Source organism: Taurulus bubalis, assembly GCF_910589615.1.
Source record: "Taurulus bubalis genome assembly, chromosome: 15".
In the NCBI taxonomy this organism is placed as follows: Eukaryota; Metazoa; Chordata; class Actinopteri; order Perciformes; family Cottidae; genus Taurulus; species Taurulus bubalis.
The window spans coordinates 7452123-7476244 of record NC_136603.1 but is presented as its reverse complement, the minus strand read 5'-3'; the positions used below and the strand labels follow the sequence as shown (position 1 = coordinate 7476244).

Genomic DNA, 24122 nt, shown 5'->3' with positions numbered 1-24122 from the left:
AACATCTATCACTAGAAAAGGCTGTTTTAATACAAACAGTGATTAGAGGGGGGATCTTAAAACCTTTGCCCCCCCCGCCCGATCCTTTTAATGTGTGCTGTTAATTCATCCAGTTCAGCCTCACAGCTGAAAACATACTTTACAGTCTAAATGCTCTTTTCTGTTATACAGAAAAAGGTTAAATATATCGTCAAAGAACTCCGAAAAACTCAGACAATCATGGCGTGCCATGTATTTTTCTCATTTATGTTTTCAAAGATTATTTCAGAACAGACTAGCACTTTTACTAACTGAAGCTGACAGTTTGTGTGATACCACTGAGGCACAACTTAAGAAAAGAACTACTGCACAAAAGTATGCAGTTTGCTCAGCACCACCCCTCTAAGCCGATGCCATCAGTGAGGGCTTGTCGAGTTCTTGGTCCAGAGAACACAGCATCAATAATTCAAATTCTAAAACGCACTCAACTTAATGAAGTAATGCATGCGAAAGAGACTAGAAAATATTCAAGGATAAAAAAAATTGTACAAGCAGCTGAGAGTAGCATTCAATGTTTGACAAGTTGGCGGTATCAACATCTGCACCAATTCAATGGACATCCCATCTAAGCGTTTGAGAGATATTTGGTCTGGACTAAAGCGGTGGACCGACTGAAAAGAGCGACCAACAGACACTACAGCCATGCCGCTCGTTAAAACCCAAATCCTTTGCCTCCACTTCATATATCAGGACATGTATTTGTGTGTCATGCACATCCCACTATATGTGTACAACTGCAAAATATATGTAAATAACATGTGGTCCAATTAATCCCATCAGTTTACACTGCAAATGGTTTTGTTTGGCGATGTGCTTTTAAGGACAACAAATAAATGATTTTATTATAATGCACACATTACATCAAATTATCCAGTGTGACTGCTGCTCAGCAAAAATGTTCTGTCTATCTGTTAGAGAGTTTCTGGCAGTGTCAACTACATAAATCATAGAGTCACATTTTCAAGAGTTCCTAGTGCAGAATGAAAAGTGAGTTTTGAAATTTCACTGCCTGGTGATGTAATCATTGAGTCACCGATGTACATTGACGACCCTATCCCCCCTCAGAAATATCTTATAAGACAGGAGAAAAACATCATACTCATTGTAGCTTTAAATATACCCTGGTTGGCATAACAACTTCAATAACTAGTGAATGCCCTAAATGGCCGGATTGGTATGCGATTCATTCACACAGCTGGCCTGTTTTACATCTTGACCAAACAGAGCAACACAAATAGCAGTAGCGTTCAAATCCATGCGGAGTGAAATTTGAATGGCATGTGGTAAATAGCCTTGTGTGACTCACTGCATGATATTTCATCAGACATATCCCCACAGTCGTCCTCCCGGTCGCAGCTCCAGGCTCGAGATATACATCGTCCGTTCTGGCAGGAGAACTGGTCGGCCTGACAGGGCTGGGCTGAGAGAGAAGAAAGAAGCCACATAATTCAATCACAAGTGCATAAGTCAATGCAGGATGTGCACAACAACCCTAATGATCACTACATCACCAGGATGTCAATGTCCGCCCAGTGCAAACTTTTTAACACTCAATCACACAGTAGAGCAGGGAAGGTCTGAAAGCCATGGGAAATGTGCTGTTGCTTGACGGGCTGTCAGATACCCGCTGCACGGCCATGGAGAGCATGCATGGCCAGCAGACAAGGGATGTCTTACTGATGTGGGGTATGCATGTCAATCTGACGATTAGGGAACATTCATCAACTCCTGCCTAATGGTCGTAGATTGATCCTCTAAGGATAAAAAGCGTGGAGAAGGACCATTGAGGACATGGGTGGGATGTGATATACTGCAAGTGTTCCTGACATACAGTCGCCTCTCGTAGGTGCTACAACTCTTTGATACTGGAGAGTGCTCTCACACATCAAGATTGATTGCTTTGTAGTGAAGCCACTGGAGAGCCGCGAGGCATTGTGATGATAACGGCCTTGACAACATCGGACCCCCTATGGTCAGGAATGTATTGAATGAGGCACAATTTTATCAAAAGATGCTGAAGAAAAATGTTTTCTTTCTTACTGTATAGATGAAAGAGCTGTGTGTGCTTTGAATATCATACGCTTTATAGAAATTAGTTGAAAAAGTTCAACAGATGATCTTGGAACCACAATATGTTGTTCTGATATCACCATTTCAGAAAATTACACTTCAGCGTTCATTCATAGAATAAGTGATGAAGAGGGCAAACAGTTTGGCAATGATGACAGATCTTGCCGAAATGCTGAAATAAAAAAATATTTTCACATACAAGTGGTACAGTACACACCTGAGCATGTGGTGTTTGCCTCATCCTCGCTGTTGCCACAGTCATTCGTTCCATCGCACAGCCATCGTTTGGGAATGCAGCGATTGTTGCTGCATTTGAACTGATCAATAGGACAGGTGTGATTATCTGCAAAGAGTTCAAACAGCAAAATAAGTCAGTCAGTGACTTTGCAACTCGCACATTCAATTTAATTTAATCAAAAAGACAAAAAAGAGCTTTAACTTAGGAAAATGTGACATTCTCCATTTGTCATAGCCACAGCCAAGGTAGCAGAACAGTTGTGTTTCTCTTCATATTCAGCTTTGTCCATTCTCCAGCCCTGATCTCTCTTAGTCCTACTGGAGGAAACACTTCCATGTCCACATAATGAAATCCCATTAAGAAGCTGTGAATACAGCTAATCTTGCACTGATAGACCAACAAGCCATGTAAGGAACCAATAAAAGGGAAGGGTGTTTGAGAGGAGAATCTCACTCATGTTTCTCCTTAGTGGTTTGTCCTTTAATTGGGAGTAATGGCGTCTCCATAACATTTTTACAGTGGTCTTAAGTATATTTGTTATGTTGCTTTATTGCCTTGATTTGTGTTTTATTTAAAGCCAATCATGTCATTTAACTTTAATTACACATTCCAGCATCCAAGTGAATTAAGCCTCACCACCCATAAATCAAATTCAATGTGAGCAAATGTATGTGTAGATATTGCAGCATAATAAATTACCTTCCATTTTGAGAATACCTGGTTTTTGGAAATGCCAAATGCAGCAAGAGTGTGCTACCCTGGGACCAGTGTTTCGGTCAACCGACCTTAGTTACCGTTTTGTGTTTGGTTACAGGCAACATGAACTACATTTTGATTGTGTCCCAGCATTAAATAGGAGGTTGAGTGAGGCTGCCTTATAACAGTGAGAGACTGATCAAAATGCAACGGAGCATTTTCAATTACTCATTCAAAACACAACATTCATCAATCTTCAAGAACAAGTTTGGCCTGATGAATTCTCTGGAAGAGTCCATACTAAAACCAACCAAGTTAGTTGATTGTAAAAGTACATCATATCCCAGGAGACAAGATAATTGATTTTTCAATTTTAATAATTCTGGCAGAGGTTTGGATAATGTGTTTTGCATCCATAAAAATAAGAAGAGCCTTTATCCAAGCGTCTAACATGGTGTTTATCCGGCTGATTTGTTAAAGAGCAAAATCGCTTCAGCAAGAGCGAAAGGGGAGACAGCAGTGTGGAGGAGGAACACTATTCACCCTTACTTCCGTGACATTTAAGAACATAGAAGTTGACAGCGGGAGAGAATCAGCCTTAAAAAAAAGCTTGCGCTTTTCTTGCTTGTTGCATGGTTGTGCATGTAAGTGAAGCAACATGTTTCAGCAGTATCTGTACATGCAATGCGATTGTGTGTTTGCATGTAGTGCCTGCAGCGCAGACAGATTGTAACATCCTCACAGCAGCTGTGGCTCTCCTCATCGCTTCCATCCAGACAGTCATCATCTCCATCACACTTCCACAGGGCCCGTATGCAGCGTTGATTGTGGCACTGGAACTCATCGTTTTTACATCTCTGCAGCTCCGAACCACCGCCGGAAGCTTCTGGGAGAAATAGTGGTGAGTCAAAAATCAACAAGAGACTTCCTATGAAGTGTGTGTTTAGGGGTAATTACAGGCGTCGCTATAATAGCACATAAAACATGTTAATAATGTCTCATAACCCCATGCGTAACAACTGGGAGGGCTTACATTTATGGAATCCCACTGGGATCATTTCCCATCCGTATTTATTATTTTATTAGCTGATTTGCATGTGAAAAGATAAGGTTAGTATTTGATCTTTGTCCCATAGGATGACGCCAGGATTACAGTATAGTGATACAGGATGATCTTAGGCCTCTCGCTCTGTCTGATTCATTATGTCCTCCTACCTGCACAGGTGACATTGTTCTTCTCCAGAAGCTGGTTGTCAGCGCAGGCACATACTCTGCCTCCTGGGATGGCAAGGCAGAGGGTACCGCAGCCCCCATAATTCACACTGCATGCGTTGTCACCTGGAGAAATAGATCCCAAATAAGGTGTCTTTCTCATTTAAAGCTCCATTTTCTAAAGCCTGCCTAAAGTGCCACAGATTTCTGTTGTTGTTTTGTCTACTTTCCCTTTGTACAGTGAACAGCAGAGGCTCAGTTGTTACTTTAAACCTTGCAGAAATGAATCATCTCATTGATACAAAACTCATGTCCTGTCTTTGAGAGACATGTGAGGCGTATGCCACGTGATCTATAACCACATGCCAAGTAAAATATTGGGAACGCTGTAGGTGAGGGACATTTGACATTTTTATCTTTCTCAGAGGAATAATTTGTCTTTCTGGACAAAGAGGGAAAAAAATACTGTCACATATAAAGTTAAGTCATAAGACACCTTTGTCACTTTCATTTAACACGCAGCCAAAGGCAGTGCCTGAGCCAATGAGATAAAGCTTTTGGTTTTGTAAGAGCCAATCACTAATACTCAGAAGACTGGGCAGCCAATTAATCTATTCAGTCACATGAACAATGGAGAAATGTCCAGCGGAAATTCTCTGTATGAAGTGAAGTAGGCTGTGCATGCAGAAGCCAACCATTCATCTGTATTATATCCTTGATATTGCACTTTCCTACTTTCAATCCATGGCTTTTAAGTTCTTGACTGAAACTCATGAGTCTAAAACCACTTCACTGGACTGTACAAATGTATATATATCTACATTTAGAGCAATACCATCAACCTCTCCTGATTGTGGAGTGGGTTTCTAACTGTTTTTGCATGCCTATTATAAGAAGACAAGAAGGCAGAAGACATGCCTTCCGTGCCCTTATCCAACTACGCGTCTATCTTTTAACAGCATGAATCTGTCATCATGTGTTACATCATTGAGCAGATTCCTTCAAGCATTGGTCATATAGAAGATGGATGTTAAAGTCACTGTCACTGTTGATCAAAGCACACGTTTACACCATGAAACAATATGTCTATTGTTTGACAAGAATAGACATACTTGTGAAATCTCAAGTGTGTATTTCACTTTAAGTGCGCTCCATTAATGGAGTGTGTATAGGGTTGCTTGGACACACAGCACAAAGTGGTTCTATTTTAAGTGCTGAACTTTCTCTGTAAGGGAAGCTGTGGTTCAGCGGCACTGGAGGAGGAGTAAATGAAGAGAAAAACAGCCAACCTTGCTGACTCGGTGCATCATAGACACGTAAGCCAAATAGCGGGGGTCTCTCGCTCCGCAGCAGAGTGACATCGCCCGTGGTCAAGTCCAGCTGGAACACCGAGGCATTCATGTACTCCGTCCAAAAGATGAAATTACGATAATGAGAGATTCCGAACGGATGGTTCAGCTCTTTTCCATTGTACACCACCTGGAATATGAAGCGAACATGCATTGTAATCAAGAGATTAGGAGGGCGAAGGAAAAATGCCATCAGCAACAAAAGAATCCATCATCGCAAACAAGGTTCGAGCTGTTTGAATATGGGCTGAGAAATTATTTGATCACAGTATGCGATGAATGCGATTCAATGTATTTGCACAAATGTATTCACACATTGCTGGCTGCATATAATAATGTTTGCTAGAATATTGGCATTGATTAAATAGCATTTGTACATAATTAATTAGCTTAATATATCATTCCTCCTACAGTCGAATGGAGGAGTAAGCAATGCAGGGCTGTCATTTTGGCAGTTATTTTGGACCCTGCCACTACATATATCTATTTTTTCAATTATAAAAAAAAATATATATATATCTATATTTATTATAAAAAAGAAATACAACATTGGAATTGTACATTTTATATATATATATATATATATATATATATATATATATATATATATATATATATATATATATATATATATATATATCATTTTTTAATTTCCAATTTGCATGTTTATTTGGTGTTGTTGATTCCGTCGGTATCTAGAATTCAACCCTCTGGCCTTGTATTCAAATCTCACAAGCAGCCTAACCTTGAAGTCTACCAGAATCACAGCTCACATGATTACTGCAAATGAGTTTCCGAATCATTAAACTACTCTGTGTGATCATTACATATTGACACTCACCATTCGCCCAGTCCCATTGAGATGAATCTTCTCGATGTGATCGTAGTAGGCGTCACACCAGTACATGGTACCGGTGCTGTGGTCCAGAGTCAGACCATTGGGCCACAGCATGTTGGAGGTGACGAAAATGCGGCGGTTGGATCCGTCCATCCAGGCTTTCTCTATCCTCCCTATGCTGTCATTGACCTCATCCTCTTCCCAGTCCGTCCAGTACATCCAGCTATCATACAAACGGATACACACAATTATTGTACCGATAAACCGATATAATAACGCAGCACTTTAGTTCAGGCAAGATCTATAAGTCATCCCCAGATCCAGCCTCACACTGATCACATTCCCCATTCAGTCTCAGGCAGTTCATTTCAGCTGTCTCCTCATTCATCCCTGCCCTCACTCCTTGTCACGCTGATGTTGGATGGTTGTGCCTGTTGCTCCCTTCATCAGCTTGCTCCTGCTTTGATTCCTTATCAATCAACATACACATGACAGCATGTTTCTGTAGGCTTCTCTCAGAATGATGTATGTGATATCACAATGAAATGTGCCTTGTGGGTTCTGTTCTGTACACCCATGGGAAGGCATGACTGTGCTCCCTGGTGAGTCTGACACATGCTGCTTTGATTCATGCAGGGAACACTACAGAGAACACAACCGGTACTGCCAAATACAACTTAATAACCATTTGTTCAGAAAACCAATTTCATGACAAGAGAGTTCCCACTGAAATGGAAATAAACTGGAATCCAGATTTCCCATATGTAAAACCAAGTAATCAAACATCCCTGGCAGTCAAAAGAGAGTGCATCGTAGCTTAAGAAATTATTCAGACTTATCAAGTTAAAGTGCTGCTTGACTGCACATCAAAGCAAAGTTAGAAGCCTCATAGCCCCCCCACACACACAAAGAAATAAAGTTTGTGCAATGTATCCTGTGTATGCAGAGACTGCAACTCTCAGTGGGCCTGTGGTATTTGAAACGGGATTGGGTCAACGATTTGACATGATCTGTTCTCTAGTAACCATGCCCAGGGGATTTGCTCTGTTTGAGTGTTGCTGAGCCATGTGGCCCCCTGTTTCTCATCAATGATAGAGGGCTGGCTAAGGGCAGATGACACAGAATGGAATATGGAGGTAAATGAAGACTCTCTGTCTTGAAGTCATCTTTACGATCTCCTGAATTATTCAGCAATGCTCTACACTTGCAAGCAGACACACACACACACACACACACACACACACACACACACACACACACACACACACACACACACACACACACACACACACACACACACACACACTCACTCACTCACTCACACATGTCTATGTGCACAGAGACATATATGGGCACAATGTCAAATGGACTGATGGACACACCATGCACTTGTATTGTCATGAAAATACATTTTCCATTATTTTCAATATAATAAATGTGTCAACTGAATACTATTTATATTCCATGTTTTGTCCTGTGTGTTGGACAGCAATTATTAGTCAAGTAATCAATTTATCGATCAAAAGTTATTTTCAAGAATAAATGTAGCTTCTCAAATGGAAATATTTTTCTGGTTTTCTTACTCCCCTGTGACAGTAATCCAAATACCTTTGGGGTTTGGAGTGTTAATTGGAAGACACAAGATTAAAGTTTAAAGACTTTGACCTTGATGGCAATTTTTCAGAATTTGCCATATTTACCAAACCATATTCAATTGATCAATAACAAATGATATGTAGATTAAACGTTAATAAAGATAATCCTTAGTTGCAGCCCTATTTTCATCAAATGCAATCTTCTATTCTATGTTACAGCGTGCGTACATGTCCTGTACATGTTACGGGAATACATGTATGAGATTCCTAATGTCACAAGGATAGAGAGGTATGACACTGTTAAGGTGACACTAGGAGTCCTTATCTTGTCAACACAGACTGGAGGCGGCAAACAGAGCAGAAAATAAGGGAGCGAGAATGCAGTCGAGAAATCAGTTGGAGAGGTGCATCCATTTTACCTGAAGAGACTCTTTCAGCAGAGCAGATAGAGATCAAAGGACTGTCGGTTTAGGCTGAATGCTCCCTCGGAGGCCCAAAACTAGCTTTTCTAATCATTTGTGCTGTCAGCGGGAGGGTCGGAGCAAAAGTTATTAATCCTTGTACAAAAATAAAATGACATAATATTCTCCACCCTTGAACACTGCTGCTACGCCATATCTGTCAGAGCGTAAATTCTGACACAAGACCAGCATGCTATTTTCTCATTAGTCTTCTTAGTGTATGGCTGTGTTCTCACCACAGTTGTTTGTATTGGATTTCTCCTTTACACTAGATGAAGGTATAGATTTTAAATTTTAAAATCAATGTGTTTTATTTCCTCCCAGCTGCACCACTGTGAGATGTGATATGTATTTGGATGTTTAAATCTGTGTCAATGTTACGAGAAGTAAAGGTAAATAGTAAACTTAATGGTTATTGTGGACTTGCACAGTTAGGTAGGGACAAGTGTTAAAGAAAAGAGGAAGAGACACAAAAATCAAAACCAAGTATGAATACGTTTTGGGTTTTGGTTTGGTGTACAGCAGTGAAATGGCTGTGTATGGCGAAATGTTTGGAACAACCCCCTCGAGGCTTGAAAACTAATCTCTGACTGCTATGGATTTGGTTTGTGTTAATACGATTTATGCCATAAAGTGTTAATCCTTAAGATCCTTAAGACGCTCAATGAATTTGAGCTTTGCAGCATCTCCTCAATATGTTAAATACCATCTCTGCTGGTGATGTCCTCCATATATATATGTATATATATATATATATATATATATATATATATATATATATATATATATATATATATATATATATATATATATATATATATATATTAGCACAGGAATGCAAAAGATCTATGAAGACTAAGGAGAAACAGCTATGAAAATGGTGAATTGGTTAACGAGCTGCCAGCTATGGTTTATGTTCAGGCAACAACATGAGCTACCGGTTTCTTTCACCCAAAAAATGAACACAGCCCTATACTCGTTAGAACAGCAGATGTTCTCTCAGTTTAATATGCTGGTGTACATTTACATGTTGTCTTTTAAAAGACACATGATGTGATCCTCAGTCCAAGCAGATGTCTGCTAAAACAGATGATTGCCAGGATTAACATTTGAGGCAAAGTGATATTTATATCTACAAAAGGCACAGGCTGATTTTTGTTTGCCACTTCCGATCCAGTGAAAAAAAATAAAATAAAAAACTTGCAATAGATAGGTAAAAAAGCTTAAGGAGATAAAAAAAATAAAAGATTTAAAAACAAACACGAGAACTGCCACTGCACATATTTTGGGTTTTTCTTACTTTCAGTTGCCAATTCAATCAAGCATATTATTACCATTTTAGTTTTAAAGCACGTAGACACCGACACATACATGGTCCAGTTTTGCAAACTTGTCCACACCAGAACCAACAAATTATTCAGAATCAATGCTAAATCACTTTTACACCTGACACACCCTGAACATAGTCTTCAAACTGGCTGCTGGTATAAGCAGTATCAACACATTCTCACCCCAATGCATCAAATGCTGCAGCTTGGTCAGTGCTCCTAAGCTTCAAACTAAGATGCTTTATGTCAGTTTTCCTTTCCAATTCACCTGCACCTTGGATGTGTGTACATCTCCCTTAAAAAACACAAAATGTACATTTTATTCAGGCCTTTTTTATTTATTTTTTTGGTCCAAATTTCCTTTTTTATTTATTTTTTATTTAACTCGAGCAGTAGCAAGAGTAAGCTTGTTGGAGCAGCCCTGACACACTGTTAAGCTGACGGGAGGAATATATTTGGACTGAAGGGCGCTGCAGTGGCAGGACAGTGCTGAGGAACGGATGAAGAGCTCTGCACTGCTGCTGCACCCTCGGGCCTCGCTGCCCCGACTCTCCGGGCCGGACCCGTGGCGGGACGTGCTGCTGCACTCCGCTCACTCGGGACTGGATCAGCCCTCACCCCTTGTTGCTCTGACAAGCTTCTAGTGACACATTAGGCACACATGGTTCCCTCCAGAGCCCGCAGTGATTGTTTAAAAAATACATTGTCAGACATTTTTTTCACTGCCTTAATTTTTTGTTGAACACAAGGACGTAGAGATAAGTAGCCATTTAGTGACAAAGAGCAGTATGCCATGGGTTAGTTTCCTCCTGTCTTCCCCAATTTTCCCCAGCCACCACTGACCTTTTTTAACTAACTACTGGCTATTGGATTGTTTTCTCTTTTATACAACACAATTCACTGCGTGTTTAGTTTTTTTCCTGACCTATTCAGAGGGTCGACCACGATGGCCCGGGGATGAGACATATTCCCTTCCAACAGAGTCTTCCTGGTCAGGGAGGCTCTCTCCAGTCTGGCAACACTGATTGTCTTCCTGTAGCCATCGTTGGTCCAATACAAGTTATTCCCAATCCAGTCCACCGAGATTCCTTCAACATTGTCAAGTTCTACAACAGAATCAGCAGCAAAGAATTAAACAGTCACCAAATATGTTTTCAAACATGTTCTCTTCATGCAGTACTGTGACTTTGATTGGATTACCTAAAATATGTTTAAACTGTTTGATGAGGTACAATACAGGAGTAATACACTTTGAGTAGGCTTGTGTTTTGAGTAGATTAGGAGTATGTGAAATAGCTCCAACCTTACATTAATGCCAGGAAAGAATTACTAATATAAAAACAGTGCATAATGTCAGTTTAATTAATTCTAAAAAAAATGCTGCAGTAAGTATAAAAAAGCAATTTAGACCCACCATCTTTGAGTATCGTCTCTCTGCTGTTTCCGTCTATTTTTTGTCTCCCAATGAGGAAACTGGTGGTGTCAGCAAAGTAGATGTGACCTGTTTCTGCGTAGTAGTCGATTGCTCGAGGGTTGACCAGGTCCTCGATTGGCACAATGTGCTCATCGCTGGACTTGATATTCATATCCAGGCCTCGGATGACCCCGGGACGTCCCTTACCATAGAACAGGAAGAGATCGTTTTTGGGCTCTGCAAGGCAAAAAAGGGCGGACCCATTTTTACTGTTATTGTCAATTAATTGGTCTAATTCATCAGTGCTGATCCCAGCATTAAACCCTCTTACTGGCCACATTGTTCTTATATGTCCGCCAGAGCCAGGGCCATCCATTCACATTAATGGAGGCAGTAATCAGTGCCAATGACTTTACTCTGCCCCTTCAATCATGCTCCTGCTACAAAGCTGCCATGACAGTAGGACAGGGAAAATGCTTGAGCACACAGACAATGGCAATACTTACCTTGGCTGTGAACACAGCTTTTGATCTAAAATAACATGGTGTCTGTGTAGAAAGGCAAACAGAAAGGCCTAGAAAGCTGAGGCAGCTCCTCTGTGGCCCGACTGCCGCTCAGGGGGCTGTATGTTCTCGAACCCTTTGGGATCCACCGAAGAGGCAGGAGGAGAAATGAAGGAGGGCTTCCAGTGAGAGAAGCAGACCTCTCCTCGCTCTCAGCCCCTACCCATGAGACTGGGATGCTGGGGGTGAGGACCACACATGCCTCACTTCAATTTATCATTTTGTGAGCGAGAGACCAACTACCCAGGAGACAATTAAGCATTGCAAGAGACCCAGATATCAAACCCCACGGTGACTGCTGTATGAAGAAGCACTACCATTTAGCACCGAATCTCATTATGCTTAGGGAGACGGAAAGCGCAAGCAAGAGAAAGATAGCTGGTGTCATCAGAACATCTATGAGGGGGGAATAAATCAAATGTGTCAAGGCAAGCCTCCCAAAGCTTCGTTACCCCGATCGAACAGTGGTGGGCCTTCAGATTGTGTCATCAATTTGATCTTCTGCTTTTATTGTCAAGTTCACAATGTCCAGCAATTGATCAGAGCAGCCAACAAATGCAGCAAAACTTAAATCCTCATTATGGCAATAATCAATCAGGCTTGGGACAGGTCGATATCGGGACTTCACTTTCAAATGGGTCTATGTCCACCAGCGCTGATCTTTATCACTGTCAGTCTGTGGCTGAGGCATGTGTGGGACGCCCTCGGCTCTAATATGACACATGACCTTTACAGGCACATGTCAATATCAGAAAGAGCACTGATGCGAAACGTTTTCTTTCAGGCATAAGTCAATATTTTTGTTCAGAAATAACAGGGAGCAATGCCAATGAAGGATGTACATTTTTAAGAGATATGTACTAAAATACAGAATGCACTTATTTAAATCCAAGGCCAAATATATACTGACTTTTACAGGACTGTCCATCAGAGCCTAGGCTGTAGCCGGTACGACAGCGGCAGGTTCTGGACTTGTAGCTGCCACTCAGAAGGCAGATATGGGAACATCCACCCGGTTTTCCGTATGAAGCTATTTCACATGCTTGACTCCTGACTGTGGACATAATCATGAAGGACAGAGAAATCATTACAAGCCAATGAAGCATCCTCTTTCTGTACTTACACAGACTCCAGCTTCTAAGTCACAAGATGGGGAAGACTCTGACACACACACACTTGTGCATGTTAACCTATCTATATATACAAATAAAAAAAATCCTTTACCTTTTGGCTGAGTGAGTTTGTGGTAAACACGGAGTCCTCTAGTATTCCCCAGGCTGGCCAGTGTCCTGCAATCCTCTGTGATGTTGAACCTGTGGATCCGTAGCAGCTCCACAGGGTAACTCCCTTTGGAGGGGTCAGATTGGGTAGCATAAAGGTAGTCCTCAAACACAGCTAATGCATAAATGTATGACACCTGCAAAACAAGATCCACAGTGTTTGTTTTGTGTTTTTGAACATCATGAAGACTGAAGCTAAAAATAAGTAAAATCACAAGAGAAAACAACAACAACAACAATATTTTGTTATTAATTTCACAATGCAGCAAGCAGGAGGTTGGTGGGGTAAGGCCGTCTGTACATTTGGCAGCCCACACGGAATCAAAAGCTGGACTCCCTGGGGACACTGGCCGTGACACCTCAGCCTCTATGCTACATTTAGGAGGCTGACACCCACGCAAAGCGCCATGCCTGGATGAGCCGTGTTCACAGGAAGTACACCTAAGCTCACTGGGTCACACCTTTACTTCAGGGACATGAGAAACATGCGTCAGAATAAATACAAAAATATATAAACAAACCACTCAACCGTTTCTCTCGATGTAATTTGGCCTTGGCACTCTACTTTCAAAGCAATTTCACACAGACACCCTATTTAAATGGGTGTGCATACACTGTACTTGCATCTTTGCCAACAGTAAAGGCTTGGGAGGGCGGAGGGGAAATAGAAAAGCAGGATTGTGGTAATTAACAGATGAGAAGTTAAATTAAATGATTGAATTATTACTTCTCTACAACACTGTTTAACAGCAGTGTGTAGACATAAAAAAGTAATTTATAGGTTTATAGGTATATATATATATATATATATATATATATATATATATATATATATATATATATATATATGCATATATATATATATATATATATACATATATATATATATATATATATATATATATATATATATATATATATATATATATATATATATGTATATATATATATATATATATATTATTTTTTTACTAAGAAGGATGTGAGAAAGAACCGAGTAAAATATTCAGATTGCAATTCTCAAGTAAACATCTTGTTAAAATGAAAAGCAGGGGCAAATTCATAAAAGGATTGTGCGGCTTTTGCACACAGCTAGACCTGCACAAATAAGAAAAAGCAAACGTGCAATCTCAAAGCACCAGTAAACCGTGTTCCTATGCACTTTGGGCATATTCAAATGAGGTATTTTGGCACAACATTGGCCCCATTCTTTACAAATGAGCTCAATTGCAAAAACAATCAAATTCCCAAAGATCAGCACTAAAAGTGACACATGCAGTTGCAGTAAAGTTATAAGCATCTTCAGTGGGTAACTGATCCGCATTCATAATTGGTGTCAGTATCATGGTATACTAAATCCCAAATACCATTTATATCTGTCACATTTAAATGCCTTGCCTGAAGTATTGAGGAATGTGTCTGCGTCTCGTCAGTCAAGAGCTTGCAGTCTGCAAATTAATTTTGTTTAGCTTTTTCTCTCCGACATTGTTCCGCTTACTATGTTGGTGCAAAGTTAACTTTTATACTTGGATACACATGGATAATAATGAGATGCCAAAGAAAAGGGCAAATTACACTCTGCTGCAAAACTCTATGGGCGTGTTTACACTGTATTATTAGCCCAAAACCTTTTGTGAATCAGACCTTGAGATGGGGCAGATAACAGTTGCAAGTGATGCAAAATGCAAAATGCATGATGCCATCAGCGGCCACAATCCAGTCTTTGCAAATTCTTACTTGAATGACCTTGAAATTCACTTTATTTGGAAAATTACATTAAATTGCTGAGTAATCTAGTGAGTCAAACTGTGAGAAAACTTGTTACTTCTGACCACGGATACCATAGGCTATGAAAGAAACAAAACAAAACAAAAAAACATACAGTCCATGGAGAAGATGAAGAAAAGAGCTGAAAGCCATTTGTCATTGTAGATGCAAGATGTGTCTAATGAGGCCACTGGCTAGTGGAGGAGGCCGTATTATGTGAAGAACACCTGCATACAAAACAAGGTGTTTGAATGTAAAATGTTCCTTCCTCATGAAGGGTGAACTATCAAGTTGCTTGAAAAGGCCTTTTAATGAATAGTCATAATCTGTGATGAAAGGTTTCACGAGTGTACTACAGGAAAGAGACTCTTGATATGCTAATTTAGAAAACAGCCCCACATGTGCTTTCAATTCTATAACCATTACCATTCAAAAGACTTTTTCTATGAAAATAAAGAGTGCATTTCAACAACAAGCAGTGAATCTACCACCTGCCTGTCTCATGAACCAATTTGGAGTATCTCAAATGAAGAAGAAGACAGTACTGATAAGAGAAGCCAATTGTCAATTCAGAATCCCACTGACGTTTGTCCACAATGGCTCCTTATGATGTGGAGCCCACAAAAGACAGAAGCAGCGCTCGCAGTGAAATGTGACACTCACTTGGATCCCATGGATAATGGTGTGCCTGTTCTTGCCGTGGTAATCCACCACATCGATGTAATCCAGGTAGGCGTCTGCCCAGTACACCAGCTTCTTGACCAGGTCCAATGCCACTGCAGTGGGCTGCTCAATCTTATAATCCACCAGCCGTGTCCGGTTGGTGCCGTCCATGTTGCAGCGCTCCACCTTGGCCACGTTCCCATAGTCAGTGAAGAAGAGCATTCTGCGGAGAGTCGCAGCGTTAAAATTATTAAATGCTGGAAAGGAAATTGTCCACTTTTTTCGGGAGAGCAGAGTGTTATTCTGTGCTTCAATTCTTCTCAGACCTATTTCTTCTACATACAATAAACAAGTATTTGTTTTCCTTACAGTAAATAGTTGCATATTTTTCTGGCTTGTGTAGTGTGATAAAACAGAATGACACTTGTTTATACTGTATATTGTCCAGCATTTGATTTGATTAATTTGACCAAATGTTAAAGCAGTGTGCATGGGGCTGTAGAGTACTAAGATACAGAACATGTAATGAGTTTGAGGGTAAGGAATATTATTAACATTTCAAAAACCAATGCGATGCAAGCTAATAAGCTTACCTGGCTAACACACTTAGTCATCTAGTGTTACCTCTGAGACCAAGAGTTTGCATTAGCTAAGTACATTTGTAATGGGTTTACAGGTTATGGTAAAAATAGGGTCCCTTTCACATCTGCAACGATGTGTGTGAGCCGGTCTTGAGTGTCTCAAGACCGATCATGTTACATGACAATTTTGGTTTTGCTGTGTTTTTTTCTGAGCGTTTTGTTTGCCAGAAACATTGGTTAGTGGTCCACATCTGCAAAGCCTTTTCCAATGGATGGTTTAAACTAAAGAATATTGTAAGGACCAATAATATAAACAATACAGCATACATGTGTATGCCACCTGCTCAGCTCGATAGGGAATTCAATTAAATGAGAACCAAAGGAGCAGATGACAAATTAAATTGGTGGGTGGTGATCCAATCCAGAGTTTAAAGTGAATATGTAGCTTACATATAGAGTGTGCTCTGTTGTTGTTCGATGGGGAAAACCTATAGTTCAAACAGGCAGTGGTGGCGTAAGTATGCTCAACTGAAGCATACGCTATGCATTTAAAATACTTATTACTGCTCCAGGTGGTGCTATATCACATTTGTTTAACATGAAAACAAGATTAAAATTGAATCTAAAAAATACAGTAACAAGAAAGAACTGCTGTAGGAGGAAACCAAAACATATATTTCACTCTTAGATGTTGTGGAGTTTATTTATTTCCAACAGCTGTGACCAGATTAGCCATACCAACATGATGATATGGTAGAATATCAAGGCTTTGTTTCTGTAAGTTTGTTACAGAAGCAAAGAAGTAAGTTTGTTAGGGAAGCTTGTTTTGCCCAATAGTTATAATAATTTGATTCATTTAGCTTTATAGCAGCAAAAAAATAGGCAAAGTGATAACAATAAATACAAAATGATTAAAACAAGACATAAAATGAGTTTCGAATGAAAATCAGATTAAAGTGAGATAAAAAGAAAACTGCATCAGAATGTTTTGAAATGCCTTTTTGAAAATACCCAGTGAGGCTGCCTCTCTGATACATAGAAGCTCAATAACCTGGAGGCAAACGTAATAAAAGCAGCATTTCCCATTTCCTTTGTGGTATTTTGGGGACATTTAGAAGGCATGCCGCGGAGCACCTCAGGGTATGTGAGTAGACATAAAATGAAAGACAATGTGTGATGCACAGAGGAGCCGAACAATTTAGTAGCGCAAAAACTGTGAGGAATGATTGAAAATCAATTCTTAAAGACACAGGGAGCCAGTGGATGAGTAGCCCTGTAATTCATGCACTGCCTCTAAGTATTCAAAACTGCTCAGTTCTGCATGTACAATAATTAACATGGAAGGTGTGCCGTGCTGTCTTGCTTTGGCTCCGAGAGGACGGAGCTTCAACAACCTCCAGCGATAACAAGCTACAGCCGGAGAGCCTCGGGAAGCCGAGTTAATCTGCACAAGTCAAATCAGGGAAGAGATGGGCTGCCCTCTGAACTCCGGACCAAGCTGCGCTGAAAAACTGTCGGCGTCAGCAAGAAACCTATAGCTCCCCAAACAGCTGCACCTCCACGTGGCATACAAATGATAGCTTTCTGGGATTACGATGGTGCTGATACTGTATTTGTGCATTCTGCAGCCACAACGAGATCCAAGTTGGATTTCTGGAAATTATAAAATAAACTGCATGGGACTGGTCAAAATAAGTATGTGTCTTACAGTGAAAGAGAAAACTGAAGAGACACAAACAATGAAACTTCAAATTGTTGATATTTCTTACTTTTCTGTCCATTACATACCGCAGTGACAGTTGCATTATTTCCTTCAGCTGCTTTCTTTAGATTTGCAGTTTTCAGTCTGCAAGGCACCTTTACAATAAAATATGTATTATATAGTCAAGGACTCTGATCTTGTGCACAACTAAAATGATCTGCTTTTGGATCTTGCTGTTAAAAGAACATGTAAACATTTTATTTCCTGTAAAATAATTTCCTTCTTTAAATTTTTGTTTTCTAATACCATTCTGCAAAAATCCAAAATAATTATTTCGTTTTTATTTGTCATTCATTTGTTTTGGTTATCTAGATGTAGCCTTCTTATCATAGGAATGATGTTTATATACTACATAAAAAGTCATAACTAAAGTAGTCAAAGTAGCAGACTGGATCTATGGCCAACTATATCGGTCATGGTATTTTGTACATTCATCATTCACAGACAATTAATCAATATTACTTTGTTGGCTATGAACAGATCCCATGAGTTTTCCTATAGCTATATATTTAGGTTTTAGGGAAATATCTCAACAATTATTAAATGGATTACCATGAAAATTGATACAGACATTTATGGTCCTGACGGGATGACATAACCATCAAAGTGATCCCTTAAAGTTGAATCTAGCACCATCACCGGGTCCGAATTATTCTATGATCAAATACCTGCAATAACAATAACATTCTCATCTTGGAAAAAAAAGATGTTTTGCCACAGAACACAATGCAGGCAGTAATTAAGTCTTCTCAAAACACATTCGGCAAATCAAATGAGTAGTAGCTAAACCTAACCAACACAACATCACCTAGACTCCCCTAATCTTTTCAGGTATGATGGTATAGGATTTTCATATTCAGTTACATCCTTTCCAGTCAAAGATACATACGGTTTATGGTAAACACTAAAATAAAATGGGGCTCACAGGTCGCTTGAATTTTAGCTGAACAAACCATGCCATCATTAAAATTCTCCACCAAAGTGCATTTTTATAGAACAGAGGAAAGGGTTGTTGGTCAAAAGGCTTTCCTATTGCAAAGTAAAAATGCCTTTTCTGATAAAACAAAGAGACTATCAAATAACAGTAAAAATGTAGTGCAGAGCATATTCTATATACACTGTTCCTTACACTGTTCAGGTTTCTAACACCTCCCTGATTCCTGTTGTTTTCACTCCAATGCTCCAGGCTGACAGACCTCTCTCAGGCCGGCTTCTTCAGAAGCAGCTGTACATATCTCACCAATTAGAGGCAGGAACCTCTTGGAAAACTTCTGTGTTTTATACAGTGAATCTCTAGCCAGCAAGATGCACGTGTAGGTCCATTGTGGGCCAGCGGACTCTATAGCCGTACAATCCTCCCTCTATACACACAACAGAATGGGCACTTACATGCATGTGTGCGAGTCATGTGTGATTATGACAAATCCACACACAAAAAACAGCCTTACTTACAGCAAGCTTAAATAGCAACTCTAAGGTATGAGATATTTACCATATGCCTTATTGCTGTACAATGGCCGACCAGCATTTAATGAGAACGCAGAGACGCTGCCAACGAAATACAAACCGTCCTTGTCATTAAGAAACCAGCAGCTAATTATTTTGATGAGACCCAATGGCTTTTAGTGGTAAAACAAGCTGTTAAATTGAGTGCAGTTTATAAACTAGACATCCACAAATAAGCAGTAGTAATGTAATGTAATTCTGCCTCAATCAAATTAATTATACGTTAAGATTCAATGATTGCATTGTCTCGGCCCTATGGGTGATGGGCATGACACTTTATAGAATTGGGCAAAGCAAGATGATTGATGATTGTTATTGATGTGTGGAGGTGGTCATTACTGCACTACAAGCTCTATAGTACTGCAAAGAAAAGGCACAACACTATTATTAGTGTATCACGGTTTCTAAAATCTTGTTCAAATGTGCTCCAAGCTTGATGTCTGTCCTCGTAATATAATAGCACTGCTCGCCTCTTGCTCACTGGAAGGAAGAGGGCAGAAAAGGCTTTGAGCCACTGAAACTGGTTCACATTCTGGTACGGCTGCTGGATGCAATTTATCTAATTTCTTTTTTGTTTTGTTTTGTTTTTCTGCATCATGACACATGAAACCTACATAATAGGTTTTGTGCAACTGTCAACCACATGCTGTAAATGTTTCAGTTTTCACTGTGAGCAGTGTGGGGATATTTTTTACTCTGCAGTTGCTCAGCTTTTTTTGTGATCTCCACAGAGACAAAAATCCTGTAATGGAAATTCCTGAAGGGGTCTTTTTTTACTGAGGGATGTGGGGTGAAATCAGTGAATACAAATGAATGTCTCGACAGTAGAAGCTGTCTGAAGCATCACCAGCTATCCACCAAATTACACAGCTCAAAGAGAAGAGGGCTGAGTCGAAAGACAGGGAATCATTCAAATCCCTTCATGGCAACTCACTCACATTCTTCCAGACAAGTCAATTGCGATGCAGTGATTTTTTTTCCCTCTTCTTCTGTGATTTTGTTCTTTTTTTTATATAACAAAAGATGCATGATGATAAATGAGCTTTGCTGCACTTTTAGAGACGGTATATTATTTAGGCTGCAGAATACTCACCCCATGAGAGGATCCAGAGCTATTCCTTTAGGATTCAGCAGGTCTAGTTGTAGGATAGTAACACATGTGTCCCCACCGTGGTTACAGACAAATATCTTGTCAGTGATGCGGTCCACGAAATAGATGTTGCCTGTCAGCCAATCAATAGCCATGTTCTCCACATCTACATTGGAAAAATTGGATTACACTCTTTCGTAAAACAGTTGACTAAAAACAAAGTATAAAACGCTTGAATACATTTCTCAAGTCTCAAAAGTATGTTTTGTAATACCCTTCCTGCCAGCTAAATGTGACTATATGTTTTAAAAGCTCTACCAGTGGACATCATTCAAAAGCTGTCGAAGACTCAGTAGCAGTCAACATTAAGATAGAGGTTAGACACAAAGCCGAAAAAGATTGCCAGTGAAAACCAGACACATTTAACATCAGGTTTGTTTTTTGTGAGAATCTGGACAAGATCAACTCCACTGAGGGAAGGTGAGCACTTATTAAGTATCAGAGGAGGCGTAGCCTGCAGGTTTTAAGGACAGCTGTAGGGGAAAGGTGAGTGGCCCAAACCGCTGAGGCTAACCTGCCCTCAACCACACAGATAATGAAGAGAGATATAGTTAGCTCACAGGTAAGCGTATACAGGAGAGAGACAGAGAGGGAGAGAGGGGTGAGCTTGTGTGTGTGTGTGAGAGAGCATTCATTGGGTGTTGTGTATCCCATCTCACCAATATCCTTCTGGGGAGAGTGTTTCACGATTTCAGAGCAGGTCATCACTCAAAGAAAAGTAAGGAAATTAAATGGTGTATGTGCTGCGAGAGATGGGAACTATAAACAGCTAAAAACATACGTTGCAAACTTTGTTGTGTTCTTATTTCTTGTTCCCGTGTGAATCCACGCAGATTTCTCGTTTCAGCACAGCGGAGTTGCCCAGAGGACTCTGTCGACAGAGCCCAGCATACACTTTCCTGGTTGTGCTGGAAATCCAATGCCAGTGTTCCATTTACACTCAGAGACCTCAGGGGCTGGAGACCTGTTCCATTTAGATGGGTGATGACAATTCGATCTGAACCACCAATGAGAAGCATTGGACGGCTGTCACTAGGATCTAGAGAGAAGGGGACAATAAGTGTGGTTACCATGGACCAAGGAAAGGGTTTAAATGCCAGCCTAATTACTGAATACTCAAAAAAAACTAGACAAAGAAAGACCACAAGCATGCCTTAGTGACAAAGGAATACTTCACCATCAAAGGTAGAGCCAGAAAGAAAGCGTATATTCTAACCTTGTGAAGCAGCTCTTTTTCATAGCTAATTGATTAAAAAAAGAAAATTGATACACACTCATGGAACACAGTACCTATTTATAACATGCCTGTATAGAACTGGGTGAATCTGTGGCCTGTGGTGTTGCTGCTTGCAGCTTTCTCAACAAGAACAACTACTGCGCTTCTTTGGGTCCTGAGCAATACACCTGCCATGGCATAGGTGCTACTTGGAAAGTCCAATGAAATACACTCTGGTTTAGGAAAGAAAAACCAACGGCAGACTTAAGCATTAGGCAAGGTAGGTACCTGCCTCTGGCCCTACTTAAAAAGCACCTATACATTTATTTAATGTTCATATATGAACGATATTGGATTATGTTACTATCCTATGTCATTGTACCGCAAACATTTTAAATTGAAAGCTCCACCGTGAACAGATTTCAAATCATTGTAAGTACGTTGTGCTTGTATTGTGTCTCTTTGACAAATATAATAATAATACCTTCAAATATACATTTTAATTCAGGAATTTTACTCTCCGGTATTAGTAGTTTTATTAAAAGTGAATAGTTTTTTGAGAGTCGTAATTAAAGCTGGTAATTTGTCACAAATTGTCTCAAATTTTAACATGTTTTTGTTGGGGAAATTACCCTTTAAGATAAGCAATAAATTAGCAACGCCTTTTTGGAAATCTGCAATTTCAGAGATGTGAGAGCAGTTATAGGGTGACTTGAAATCGGTTCAGCCTCCTCTTTGCAGACATCGGTAAACCTAATGGAGTTATTTTGCTGCAATGTTATTAGTAGCATAAATGAGTATGGCAAAAAAAAAAAACGTACACCATTTGAGTTGCAATGTCTAACTGTGGCCGTTCTTTTGTGGCCGCTCAAGCTCGTTGACTCTAGGAGTGGAGAAAGGTTTGCTTGTACCGTTATCCAAATGTAGACTGCAGTCACTGAGCCAGCCGATGTCTGCCAGCTGCAGAAGACAGTCCGTGGTGGTAAAACTGAGATAAGCTGCTTTATGGCCTTAATTGAGTGTGCACATTCTCTGGCATCAGGTTCACCCCCTAAACAAGGTCCTTATTTATCTTGATCTTCCACACAAGTTCAAGTCAAGGGCTACCCTCCTAATATAAGCAATAAATCAGAATGCCTGCCCACATAACTGCTTCCTCTTATCCCTCTGAATCAACTTTTAGTCGTCACACACATTTTTCTCCCACACTCGTGGGTAGATGGGGTTTCGACCAGGCTCTCTCCTCGACCCTGACTTATATTCAATCAGCGGAAATGTTAACATATGCAGAAATAACGGCAAAGCTGTTCTAGAACAGACCATTATAAGCACCTTACTTTCTTGTTTGCTCAAAAAATGAAAAGAATGTGCTTGTAGTGACAATATGCACAGAATCGACAGTTAAATCGATAGGCTTAATTATAGAATGTAGTCTCTATTTAGACATGGTGTAGTTATGAATACTATTTTATGTCGTTAACATCGCTGTTGAATAAGTTGTAAACCAGAGGCTGACCTAAAAGTGGCCTTCATATTGAAAACACAGGCCTATTTATGCAGTAGCCTCTTCACATGCGGTTAGTTGACATTTATTTGCTATTGATCTATTTATTTCTTATTTATTTATTCATTTTTGTGGTTGATCTACTTGATATTAATGGAATAACAATGGTTCATCTTTTATCAGTTTCTGTGATTGCTGGCCACTTCAACATGTACATCTATAAACCAGCGAACACCGTTTGTTTGTCCAGTTGCCTGATATCTTAGTGTTGTGATCACTTTTGTTCCTGCGTTGGGTGGGAGACGTGAGCACAGTTCTAATGAGATCGACGACAAACGTTATCCCTGCACGATCTAATCCGTAGTGTTTCATTAACTCACTGTCATTCAGCGTTGGGAGAATATCCCTCCCACTTCTTTGTCTTTGCAGCATATTTTCCTCTGCTTGAGAAACTCTTAAGCCTCTTAAAAGTCCTCCTCCCTACTCCTAACAGGAGTTCTCTTAAGGGCTAAGATGCTTTGTGAATAACTTTTAGCCCAACCAGGATTGTGTCTTAACCTTACGGGGAAATCCTTAATAGACATCATAATTCTAAAAAAGGAGCACATCTTTAAAGCTTTATTAGAATGGTCCCAGGTAATTAACTATCTAACCTGCAAAGTGATATTAGAATCTGCGTAACTGCTTTATGCAAATATGATTTAAAATTAAATGATTTGTATGGAACTTGTGATATTGACAAATGAATACAACGATACGGGGCATCATCAAAATGAGCAGAGATGGATCCGTTATTTTGAAACACAATTCCTGCCATTCATTGTATTGTGTGTAAGACCATTAAATATATTTGATGCAACATGCAATAACCCCACTTTTCAATAAAATAC

At 39.9% G+C, this 24122-nt stretch overlaps 1 protein-coding gene across 1 annotated transcript in view; it reads right to left on the bottom strand.

Annotated features, from left to right (window-relative positions):
* The window catches only part of lrp1bb (low density lipoprotein receptor-related protein 1Bb), a gene marked incomplete at both ends in the record, with an annotated part of 233942 nt that overhangs the window by 105877 nt on the left and 103943 nt on the right, over positions 1–24122 (bottom strand). The window contains 13 exons of the mRNA XM_079230683.1: positions 1346–1459; positions 2327–2452; positions 3786–3929; positions 4259–4381; positions 5545–5734; positions 6446–6665; positions 10752–10932; positions 11241–11477; positions 12714–12857; positions 13028–13220; positions 15514–15736; positions 20456–20618; positions 21294–21551. Coding sequence (XP_079086809.1) covers positions 1346–1459; positions 2327–2452; positions 3786–3929; positions 4259–4381; positions 5545–5734; positions 6446–6665; positions 10752–10932; positions 11241–11477; positions 12714–12857; positions 13028–13220; positions 15514–15736; positions 20456–20618; positions 21294–21551 — 2316 coding nt within the window. The remainder of the gene's footprint in view (positions 1–1345; positions 1460–2326; positions 2453–3785; positions 3930–4258; positions 4382–5544; positions 5735–6445; positions 6666–10751; positions 10933–11240; positions 11478–12713; positions 12858–13027; positions 13221–15513; positions 15737–20455; positions 20619–21293; positions 21552–24122) is intronic.